This window comes from Cetorhinus maximus, chromosome 14 (assembly GCF_964194155.1).
Source record: "Cetorhinus maximus chromosome 14, sCetMax3.hap1.1, whole genome shotgun sequence".
Taxonomy (NCBI): Eukaryota; Metazoa; Chordata; class Chondrichthyes; order Lamniformes; family Cetorhinidae; genus Cetorhinus; species Cetorhinus maximus.
This window is the reverse complement of record NC_135892.1, coordinates 89,306,007-89,318,646: the sequence shown is the minus strand read 5'-3', so window position 1 is coordinate 89,318,646 and position 12,640 is coordinate 89,306,007. Positions and strand designations below refer to the sequence as shown.

The following is a 12,640-nucleotide window of genomic DNA, read 5'->3' as shown; positions in this document are numbered from 1 at the left end:
TAGCTGTTTAACACTGCTACTATGCTGTAGCAACACGAGTGGTATTCACCACTAACAGGAGGCTGCCCATCAGGCCAAAAGGACATTCTGCCTATCACACAAATGAGTAATGTGGTAAATGAAATTCAGTGCCAGTGTGGGCCGTATGTCTCAAAGCCTGCCGGATCGTATCAAACAGCATGTCCCAGCCGCTGCTCACAACAGGCAGGGTACAAGCCGTACCCAACCAGCCCATACTTGCAAAGCTCAAAACACAGTGTCCAACATTAGATGTGATTCCGCTATTGCACAACATTTGCTAAATAATCCTCAGTGTGCTAATAATTACACTGACAGCCAATTTAAGATTGTCAGTTGGGCTCGCAGTGTGCTGCATTTGAGTGTACTGGAAACTGCATATATTGATATACAGGGCGCTGTTCTTTGCAGGCAGAAAGAACATGTGCACACTTTGCACCTGTTTCAGTTAAACAAAATAAGTGACAGCATTTGCTGACTCATTCCTCAGGGCAATGCATTGACCAATCAGAGTCAAGCTGCCTGGTTTAAATTTCAAGCAATGCTTGGCAGTCACTATTACTGATGCAATCCCAATGGCAACACCTCTACAAGCAGAGTCCACTTGCCAACCAATCAGCACTCTCTTCTCATACAGCAAAAATTGTTGTTTCTCCCTTATATTGGTATTCTTGCGAAGTGTCCTGTTGAGTGCATGATGAAAAGCTTCAACGTGTCTCTTTTGTCAGCAATACTCAAGTTCTGTACTACCAAACGACTATCTGTGTCTTTTGCCAATTATCTTAAATTCATGCCCTCTGGTTATTGACCCCTTCTGCTCCGGAGGCTAAGGATACTATGAGATTAAAAGAAGAGGCTTATAAGGTTGCAAAGAATAGTAATAAGTCTGAGGATTGGGAATGTTTTAGAAACCAGCAAAGAGCCAACAAAAAGTTGATAAAAAGGGAAAAAATAGAAAGAGTAAATTAGGCAGGAATGTAAAAACAGATTGTAAGAACTTTTACAAGAATAGACAATGGAAGAGAGTAACTAAAGTAAACATTGGCCCCTTAGAAGCAGACAGAGGAGAAATTCTCATGGGTAATGAGGAAATGGCAGAGGCATTGAATAAGTATTTTGAGTCTGTCTTCACAGGAGAAGACACAAGTTACATACCAGGAATAGAGGATAACCTAGCTGCTAAAGAGAGTGAGGAAATTAAGGAAATTAATATCAACAGAGAAAAACTACTGGAGAAACTCAAGGAACTAAAATCTGACAAATCCCAAGGACCTGACGACCCCTACATTTTAGGGTTCTAAGAGAGATAGCTGCAGAGATGCTGGACATGCTGGCCATGATTTTCCAAAATTCCCCAGATTCAGGGATACTCCCAACAGATTGGAAGTTAGCAAATGTAACACCGCTATTCAAGAAAGTAGGGAGACAGAACACAGGGAACTATAGGCCAGTTAGCCTGACATCAGTCATCGGGAAAGTGCTGGAATCTATTATTAAGGAAGTCTCAACAATACACTTAGAAAAGCATAGTGTGATTAGAACAAGTCAACATGGCTTTACAAAAGGGAAATCCTCTTTGACAAAGTTATTGGAGTTTTTTTTTGAGGATGTAACTACAAGGGCAGATAAAGGGGAATCAGTAGATGTATACTCCCATTTCCAAATGGTTCGATAAGGTGCCACACGGAAGTTTAATACACAAGGTAAGGGCTCAAGGAGTTGGGGGTGATATATTAGAACGCATAGGGGATCTGTTAATGGACAGGTGGCAGAAAGTAGGGATAAATGGGGCATTTTCAAGTTGGCAGGCTGTGACTAGTGGAGTGCTGCAGGGATCAGTGCTGGAGCCTCAGCTATTTACAATCTATATTAATGACTTAGGCCAAGGGGCAGAGGGTAATGTATCTAAGTTTGCTGACAATACAAAGCTAGGTGGGAATGCAAGCTGTGAGGAGGACACAAAGAGACTGCAACCTTAGACAGGTTAAATGGGTGGCAACAAGGCAGAAGATGGAGCATAATGTTGGAAGTGTGAGGTTATTCACTTTGGTCGTAAGAACAGAAAATATTTTTTAAAAGGCATGAAACTTGTAAATGTCGATGTTCAAAGAGATTTGGGTGCACCCGTACAAGGAACACAAAAAGTTGGCATGCAAATACAGCAAGTACTTAGGAAAGCAAATGGCATGTTGGCTTTTATTGCAAGGGGATTGGAGTACAAAAATAATAAAGTCTTGCTATAATTATACAGGGCTTTGCTGAGACCGCACCTAGAATAGTGTGTGTAATGTTGGTCTCCATATTAAGGAAGGATATACTTGCATTGGAGACAGTATAGTGAAGGTTCACCAGGTTTGTCCCTGGGATGAAAGGGTTGTCCTATGATGGGAGGCTGAGTAAATTGAGTCTGTATTCTCTGGGGTTAAGAAGAATGAGAGGGGATTTCATTAAAACATTCAAGATTCTGAAGTGGCTTGACATGGTTTATACTGAGATGTTCTCTCCCTTGGCTTGGGAATCTAGAACAAGGGGGCACAGTTTCAGCATTGGGGCCAATCATATACGGTTGAGATGAGGAGAAAGTTCTTCACTCAAAGGATTGTGAACCTTTGGAATTCTCTACCCCAGAGGGTTGTGGATGTACCATAATTGAATAGATTTAAGGCTGAGATAGATTTTTGGTCGCTTAGGGAATGGAGGAATTTGGGGAGTGGGCAGGAAAGTGGAGCTGAAGCCCAAGGTCAGCCAAGATATTGAATGGCAGAGAAAGCTCAACTGACTCTATGATCTTCCCCTGCTCCTATTTTGTATATTCTTATGGAACAGTTTTTCCTTGCTCTATCAAAACACTTCATTTTTGATCACCTCTAATAAATCTCACCTTCACTTTCTCTGCTCTAAAGACAACAAACCCAGCTTCTCTAATCACCACATAACTGAAATCTTGCATCCTTGCAAGCATTCCCATACATATCCTCTGCATCCTCTCCAAGGGGTGGAAATGGAGGTGAATAGGGCCCAAAAATAATGACGCCGGTCGGCATGCCGGTTTGCCAAAGCTACACACGGTGACAGCTACTTTGACAAAGGAATTTTCCAGTCGGCCTCCAGTTTCCCAAACCAATAGAAGGCGTACAAAAACAGAAACAGAAATACCTGGAAAAACTCAGCAGGTCTGGCAGCATCGTTGGAGAAGAGTACAGTTGACGTTTCGAGTCCTCATGACCCTTCAACAGAACTAAGTAAAAATAGGAAAGGGGTGAAATATAAGCTGGTTTAAGGGCAGAGGGGGTGGGGGGGGGGTTGTTGGGACAAGAAGCCAATAATAGGTGGAGATAACCAAAAGATGTTACAGACAAAAGGACAAAGAGGTGTTGAAGGTGGTGATATTATCTAAAGGAATGTGCTAATTAAGGGTAGAAAGCAGGACAAACACGGTACAGATAGCTCTAGTGGGGGTGGGGTGGGGTGAAGGAATACTAAAAAGGTTAAAAGGTAGAGATAAAACAATGGGTGGAAATACATTTAAAAATAATGGAAATAGGTGGGAAAAGAAAAATCTATATAAATTATTGGAAAAAACAAAAAGGAGGGGGAATACACGGAAAGGGGGTGGGGATGGAGGAGAGAGTTCATGATCTAAAATTGTTGAACTCAATATTCAGTCCGGAAGGCTGTAAAGTGCCTAGACGGAAGATGAGGCGCTGTTCCTCCAGTTTGTGTCGAGCTTCACTGGAACAATGCAGCAAGCCAAGGACAGACATGTGGGCATGAGAGCAGGGTGGAGTGTTGAAATGGCAAGCGACAGGGAGGTCTGGGTAATGCTTGCGGACAGACCGAAGGTGTTCCGCATAGAGGGCATAGTTTACCTGCCTGGAGTCAGGCACCAAACCACAGGCTGGGGTGGCCAGCACTCCAGGCAGGCCTCAAGGCTCTTCCTGTCTGCCTGACTCTGGGTGCAGCCAAAGAGCACTGCACAGGATTCACCACCAGCCCCCTCCCTGCCCCCAGCTTGCATCACCCCACCACCCCCACCCAAGTGGTGGCCCGACTGCTGTATGTTTTTTATTTAAACATTTTTTTTTATAAAGTTGTCGAGCGGGTACCTCCAATATGAAGTGCCCTTTCAGTTACTTACTCTGTATTGCAGCCAGCTGCTCCTGTCAAACTGGCCTTCCAGCTTCAAGGGTCTGTGTACCATCTGAGCAGTGATCTTATCTCCAAGTCTCCATGAAAATCCAAAAGGGTAACAGGGCCTGGGGGCAGGTTCATGGCCCCAAAACAGTACGGAGTCCTGTTTCTTGCCTCCAATGTGAAAATCCAGCCCAAGGGGTCAACATCCTTCCCAGTATATGGTATTCAGAACTGGACTCAATAATCCAGCTGGGGCCTAATTAGTGATTTATAAAGAAATAGCATAATTTCCTTTTTTTTGTACTCTATACCTCTATATATAAAAGCAAGGTGCCAGTTGCTTTTAACAGCCTTTTCAACTTTATCCTGGCACCTTCAAAGCATTGTGTACGTACTCTCACAGGTCTGCCTGTTTCTGCACTTCCTTTAAAATTCCATATCAATGTCTTTATCTACCCCATGGATTCTAAGGCACACTGCAAACTATTCCTTAGGTGAGCAATCTGTTTATGCAGCTCTGTGAAATACTAGGAAAGGTGACCAGCTGATTCACCCATTGGCTCTATCCAATTAAAGTACTACTTTCTCAATTTTTGAGAAAGTTTTTAAGTGCAGGTTTGCACATAACATTTTTGGTATCCCAATGATTTCTTTTCAGACTGTTTCCTATTTGTACTGCTGCAAACTCCCCTACAATGGTTCTATTGGTTTTACCTCTTCAAGCTTGAAGAGACATGCAATGGCATTATCATTGCTGAATCCCCCGCTATCAACATCCTGGGGGTTACCATTGACCAGAACCTGAACTGGACTAGCCAAATAAATACTGTGGCTACAAGAGCAGGTCAGAGGCTAAAATCCTGAGGCGAGTAACTCACTTCTGACTCCCCAAAGCCTGTCCACCATCTACAAGGCACAAGTCAGAAGTGTGATGGAATACTCTCCATGTGCCTGGATGAATGCAGCTCTAACAATACAAGAAGCTTGACACCATCAGGACAAAGCAGTCCGCTTGATTGGCACCCATTCCATAAACATTCACTTCCTTCACCACTGACGAACAGTGGCATCAGTGTGTACCATCTACAAAATGCACTGCAGAAACTCACCAAGGGTCCTTAGTCAGCACCTTCCAAACCCATGACCGCTAGAAGGACAAGGGCAGCAGATACATGAGAACAGCACCACCTGGAAGCTCCCCTCCAAATCACTCACCATCCTGACTTGGAAATAAATCGCCATTCCTTCACTGTCGCTGGGTCAAAATCCTGGAACTCCCTTCCTAACAGCACTGTGGGTGTACCTACACCACGTGGACTGCAGCAGTTCAAGAAGGCAGCTCACCACCGTCTTCTCAAGGGCAATTAGGAATGGGCAATAAATGCTGGCCTAGCCAGCGACACCCACATCCCATAAATGAATTTAAAAAAAACAAAGTGATTAAGTTACAGTCTAAAGTTGCAGCGAGAAGAATTGGGCATCTGGGACAGGGCAAGCAACTCTGTAACTTTTTAACCAATCGGAATAACCAGACAAGTGCAGAAGTGTAAATTTGAATGGGTGAATTTAATATCGAATCAGAAAGAGAAATAGGGAGGGAAAGAAAGACTGGATTAGGTGAGAGAGAGAGAAAGGAAAAGGCAAAATAACATTTTAGATGTTACATTTTTGCAATCCCCAACAACAATTAAAGCATGAAAGAATGATATCCCATACTTGGAATAGTTGATTTTCAGTACCAGAGAGCTTCCCTGGCAGTAATTAACCCTTAGCACCTAATTTTCCAAACTTCTCCTTCATCTGAAGTTGCTGTAACATCTGTGCACAAATAATGGTGAGTGCCATTAGCTTCATTGTTATTTTGACTGCAAGTTATTTGCCAATGTCTTTTCATGTTTCAAATCTCTTCACCCTTCCTACTGAAGGTGGTGATTCATGTTACAGTACAATTCCAAGAGAACTGACAATCCTCCAGCTTCTAGTCCAAATGGCCAGTTTTCAGTTTCAATCAAGACAGGGTGCATCGGCAGACTTCTTTGTCTTGTGAGCATCATACCACAGCCCGATCGTGTCCTCTCCTAACTTTCTAGCAAGGGTACTAAAATGGAAGAGGATCGAGAGGTCTCCCCTTTATACCCCAGACATTTGACACCAATTACAAAGTCCCTCCTGGTAACCAGCAGACATCAATGAGTTGTGCAAAAATCAGGGCTCAGACTCAAACTGCCAAGCTTGTAAGGCTCAGTTTCACATTGGACAATGTTATTATTAAACCGAATTTTCCTTCTTCCTAACTACATATCAAGAAGTCAAAATATGGTAAATTGTGCTTTACCATTCTGTATAGCCTGCATGCCAGAACCATCAGCATTAATTTCTTTGCCCATATACCCTGAATTGAAACAAACCCCTAGCATTACAAGTAAAAAGAGTGACATATCTCCCAAATGTTCTCACTTTATTAAGTGTTGTACAATTCATGGCATATTAAATAATACGTGTAGTTAAGTAAGTGGTGAAGATTTAAATGTTGCACTGCATTTACATATGACACATGGGGAAAATACAGTAAGTCTTCACTTTAAGTTGCCCCACTTTAAGTCATTTCAATTTAACGTCATGCTTTTAATGGGGCCGGCATTCACATTTAGCACTGTGGATTCACATTAATGTTGTTTCATGCTGAGTGTAACGTAGTGTCGTGTGACCCAATCAGTGCCATTTTGGAGCAGCCTCTCCCACTCCCTGACACACACCATCCACCCCACCCCCAGTTCGCCACTGATCCTCCCACTGGCTGACCCTCCCACTCGCTGCCTCTCCAACTTGGGGCTTACCTCCACGATCCTGCAACTCGAAGTTGCTCTCACTCACTAGGTTTCTCCCTGCCTCTTGCTGCTCAGCTCCTGAGTCTACACTCGCAGTGAGAGTTCGGGAGAGGGAAGCGGCGAGTGGGAGGGTCGGCCAGCGGGAGAGCTGGCGGCAACCAGGAGGGTCGGGGAGTGGGAGGATCTGTCAGCAGGAGGGTCAGGGCTCATGACTGCCAACAAGCCGGAGGGCCAGGGAGCAGGAGACAGAGCGAAGAGGAGAGATGAGAAGCAGTGAGCAGGAAAGGCAGCAAGCAGAAGGTAAGTAGAACGACTTAGAATACTTCTTTTATATTTTAAAACTTATTTCATTTTAGAAGTTATTTTGTTTACAAATGTGGCAATTTAGCAAAATACAGTATTTAAACTTACAGCATATAACATTTTATGTTTTTTTCTGACAGGAAAGGCTCTATGAAACCTAACTAAGACTTTGACATTGACTGTAATGGGAAAATCTGATTCACTTAACGTTTCATTTAAAGTCGCACTTTTCAGAAATGCAAATACAATATTAAGCCAGGAATTACTGTAGTTTTAAAGAATTTGGAAGGAAGAATGACATTACAAACTTCTTCCTTGTTTCTATGCTGCTAAATAATGATCAAATTTTACTGCTTTAGCATTATTGGACAGTTTATAAAAATGCAACGTTGACCTGTTCGCACCAAACATAGATATCTCATCTGAAGGTGCAAAGAGCTTTTGCCATCAGGGAAAGAATTAAAGGGGAGGTTTAAAAAATCCTAACACTAAATGTGGTTAGAATGTGGAATCTTTACCACAAGCTGTAGTTGCAGCAAGTCCATAAATTCTTTTAAAAGAGAATTAGACATCAATAGGCATTAATGAATTTCCCATGGTGTTGCTCCTGGTGGGTTGGGGGACATCTGTTTTATAACATTGGGAATGCTATGTCATGTTATGCATGCTGCAGTATCAGGACTACTGAGTTACAATAAGTAAATACGAAAAACTTTTATTATTGAGAATTTTACTCATTTTCAGAACTAAATTAATCAACTCTGTCCACCTTTCTGAAATAATCCTAAATGAATGAACGTGATTATATGTAGTTTCACCTCCTTATTTAAATATTATCGATTAAAGCACAAAGTTACAGACTAATACCAAGCGTGTGGCGATATTGGGAAGTAAGAGAATAATGGATTTTGGTAGCACTGGGAAGGCTTGTTAGAATTGCAGTAGGAATGATGGAACCTGGAAGTGCTGAGAATTTTTTTTTTCAGAACAATAAGCATTGAATCATAGAATGGTTACAGCACAGAGGGAAACCATTCAGCCTGTCGAATTCATGCCAGCTCTCTACAAGGAAATTCAGTTAGCCCCACTCCCCTGCTCTTTCCCTGTATTCCTGTATTTTTTTTCCCACTCAGGTGCTTACCCAATTTCCTTATGAAAGACGCAATTAAATCTTCCTCTCAGGCAATGCATTTCGGATTGTAACCGCTCACTACATTAAAAAGTTTTTCTACGTGTTGCCATTGTTTCTTTTGCCAACTACCTTAAATCTGTTTCTCCAGTTCTCGACCCTTCCGCCAATAGGAAGGGTTTCTCTTTACTCACTCTATCTAGACCCTCATAGTTTGAGCACCTCTATCAAATCTCCTTTCAAACTTTCCTTCTCTAAGGAGAAGAACTCCAGCTTCTACAATCTAGTTACATGCTTACAGATGAAAAAGGCCATTCAGCCTGCTTGCAATCATCCTACCAGAGAGACTCTAAAATCCCCCATTCAAGAAGCAAAGGGTTCTTAAATTATTCTCGGGTTTTCACCTCCAGTACTCCATCCAGGAATTAAGGGGGAGGCAATGGCATAGGACTAGTAATCAAGAGACCCAGGGTAATGCTCTGGTGACCCAGGTTCAAATCACACCATAGCAGATGGTGGAATTTGAACTCAATAAAAGAAATCTGGAATTAAAAGTCTAATGATGACCATGAAACCATTGTCGATTGTTGTAAAAACCCATGTGATTCACTAGTGTCCTTTAGGGAAGGAAATCTGCCACCTTTACCTGGTCTGGTCTGAACTACGTGACTCCAGACCCACAGCAACGTGGGTGACTCTGAAATGGCCTAGAAAGCCACTCAGTTGTCACCACCGCCTTCTCAAGGGCAACTAGGCATGGGCAATAAATGCTGACCCAGCCAGCGAAGCCCACATCCCCGTGAATGAATAAACAAAATCCATTCTTTGTATTGACCGATCTTTGCATGAAGAGCTTTCAGATATCAATACTGAATTCCCTCTCATAATTTAGTTTCAAATAATTTTCCAGGTATATCTCATTCAAAACATTTACTAAGATAAGGCCCCACAAACAATGAAATAAATAATCACTGTTTTGGAGGTGTTTACTAAGGGATAAATATTATCAAGGATCCTAAGAGAACTCCCCTGCTCCACTTCTATGGAATGTTTTATGGCCAACTGCACAGGCAAACAGGGCCAGCTTATCATCTTGTCCAAAATGCAGTGAAGTGAATTTTACAGAGCCCTTGACGGCATATTTGAAGGTGAGTGGGGCTCATAAAAGGACAGCCTGCCTGCCATCTTCCCGCCTTCCCCCGACCTCTCTCCCGTAATATAGTGGGGGGCTAGGGTGTCCCCTGGTGCTACTGAGACTACAGAGCTCCTGATGCTGGCCATTGGCCAGAAGCTCTCTGTGGTGGGATTTCCTCCCAGATGGGGGCGGAAGTCCCAGTCTGACCCAATTAAGGCTGCCCCCAGTGTAATGTTGCTGTAGGGAAGCCAGGTTTCTGGTCGGACCGGTGCCGATGGATTTTTCGGTCGGGGTCGCGGGGGGGGGGGGGGGGGGGGGGGGATGTGGTGGTGGTGGTGGTGGCGGTGGTGGCACTTACTTAGTCCTACACTGAAATCTCAACTTGGATTATGTGTCAATTCCCTGGAGGAGAGGGGGATCTGAGCCCATGACTTCTGAGTTCTAAGTAAGAACGCTACCACTGAGTCATGCTGATGGTTGTAGCATTATAAACAGCAAATTTAAGTGCAATGGAAAAGTGTTACAAACAAGCACGACAAAATAGGATTAACAGGAGTGTTACATTTACGAAACATGCAGGATATACCCAGTGCTTTAAATAAATACATGTGTACATCACACACACGGTTTTCACACAGTGTGAAAGTCACTCACTGTTTTTAATTTGTTCAATAGGGAGGATTTGCAATTCTTCCTCACCCGAGATTGGAAGAAGGGATTCACATTCCTTGCTCAGCAATGTGGAGGGTGATTATTCTTGGTCAGCAGGGTTGGAGTTCTCCATTTTTGTTTCTGCTTTATCATCAATCCCATTTGCATTTTCTATGTGCTTTTTTCACACAGTTAATACTGTGCATGGCAGCATTTAAAAGCATGTACTATGTAGAATGTGTGTTTATTTTCACTGTATTTTCACTGTGTTGAGAGTACCCTTGAAAGCCTGAATCAACTCACCATTTTTAAAATATGTAATAGATTGATATTAAACGCCATGTTTGGTGTACACATTCCGTGAACATCAATATTTCTCTCCCAACCTCACCGGACCTTGCTGATAACACCCCTACCGTTGGAATATGTCCGTGGAACATAAGGTCTCATTTTATTTGGATACTAATATTCTGGTTGCCTCTCACCACCTTCATTGATCATTAAAAGGTGTTTTTTTAATCTATCCAGACCTGCATTGTTATTGATAAGTACTAAGAGAGCATATAAAATATACTGCAGTCATTCGGTGGGGTTTTAAGCTGTCCCTGTTTTATCTCAGATCAAAGCCCAAAAAAACAAAACAAAGGCTCTGAAATTTCAATATAGGAAAATAGCTTTTTTGCCAATGGCATTTCCTATTAATTTTGGACAAATTCCTCCCAGGGCAACCTGTGGCCCACTTGTTGGTAGGTCATGACAAATGTTGCTCCTGACAAATGCTGCTCCAAACTATGAGCGGGAGGTGTGATAGAGAAGACTTTCTGGTTTCTCTTCTGTCTGTAGGGACACAACCTCTAGTTGACACATTTTACACCCCCCCCCTCCACACTACCTGCCCACCTGGTCTTTGCTGAGACTGAGAACTCAGCACAGGGGGGTGGAACACCGGTTAATCACACATATTTATCACCATCCCGTGGCAGTGTTGCATTTCCAAATGTGTGAAGTCTTTAAAGTTCCTACATTTTACAGTACATTTTCTTTTAAAAAAAATATACAAATGGTTCCTCTGCAACAAACTGCAACAGAAAAGGATAATAAAGTTCTGAGTCTCGTGTTAAACACAAATTTTCTGGATTGCCTACCCTTTTTTGAAGTAATGCACATAAGCACTTTGCAATGCAGCTTCAAGAAAGTAAGTGAGCTCCATCTCCTGAACAGGCACATTCCCCTTTGTAGCTCTAGAGTGAGTGCTGATCATGGCCTTCAGGAAGCAAATGAGAAACAAAACAACCAGTTAAGAAAAATGGACGAATATGGTCAATTGACAATTACATCCAGCTTTACACCAAAGTCTGTCATTAGATACAACTACATTTTAAAATCAAGCAGGTAATATTGCCCAGCAGCTGTTTTCTCAACTCTCATCATCAGTTACATCATCAGCAGCTTTGTGATGGGCATCGAGTTTCAACATGATTGGAGGACCTATGTTTGTGATATGCCAATGTGATGGTCCAGCCATCCAATCTAACAAAGCACACCAGACTTACTCATCACAAACTGTTGATCCAGGTCCTCTCCCAAAGGCCTGTGGCAAAGAGACATGCCCACCTGAGGGTCAATCAACCTCAAGAACAGAGTGACTGGCTGATATAAACTAAAGCTTTCCCTTCCTGCCAGCATCTTGTTATGAACGCTGGACTTTATAATATGGTTATGTTTTAAATTGTCTCCTTTAATTTAAGGTAAAATGGGCTAGTTTGGAGAGGAGGATATGACCTCCTATGAAATAGTCCAAGACAAACACATGTGACCTTCTTGTTAAGGAGGCAGGAACTCAAAACTCATTGAAAGTAAAGTGCAAGTTTTAACAGGAAAACACAAATGGGGAGATAGGGGGCCTTGCTGCGTACAGACTCTCAGATTCAGTCAGAGAGATTTGGGAAAGAAGACAGGTGCTGCTCTGCCAGGCGGAAGAAAAGCACAGTTTTTGGGTTAACCACCAACAGGGCGTTGGTGAGAACAGATTCCCAGTTCGAAGAAACGAAGCTCGTGGAATGTAAAAGATCAAGGTGTCGTCAAAGGGTGATTTTTTACCGGAAGTCCATTTGGTACTCAGAAGGTTGAGTGAAGGGTATGTTTTAAAAAGAACACTGAAAGATTCACCTTGGTAGGGCAGGAAAGAGCGATCCTGTTAGAGCTGGGAGGAGCTTGAGGCTACGGGTGGAATTCTTTTTATATATCAGTGGCACACTGTTTCCATCACCAGAACCACAAAGTGTGCACCATTTCTGCTCTCTTTTTTCTCCCCCTTTCCCACGTGAGTACATTTAAAATTTTAAGTGCTGACAGCGTACACAGGAGACACATGTGATTCTGTGGTAGGAGAAGCCTTTCAATGGTGAAACCCGCCATCAGCTGACAAGTCCGCAGCTACAG

The 12,640-nt window shown here is 42.7% G+C and overlaps 1 protein-coding gene across 5 annotated transcripts in view; it reads right to left on the bottom strand.

The window, feature by feature from the left end:
• Positions 1–12,640, bottom strand: part of LOC144689807 (tetratricopeptide repeat protein 7A-like) — a 324,990-nt gene that overhangs the window by 254,612 nt on the left and 57,738 nt on the right. For all 5 annotated transcript variants that reach the window (XM_078557204.1, XM_078557205.1, XM_078557206.1 and 2 more), the window contains one exon: positions 11,344–11,462. In XM_078557204.1, the coding sequence (XP_078413330.1) occupies positions 11,344–11,462 (119 nt within the window). The remainder of the gene's footprint in view (positions 1–11,343; positions 11,463–12,640) is intronic.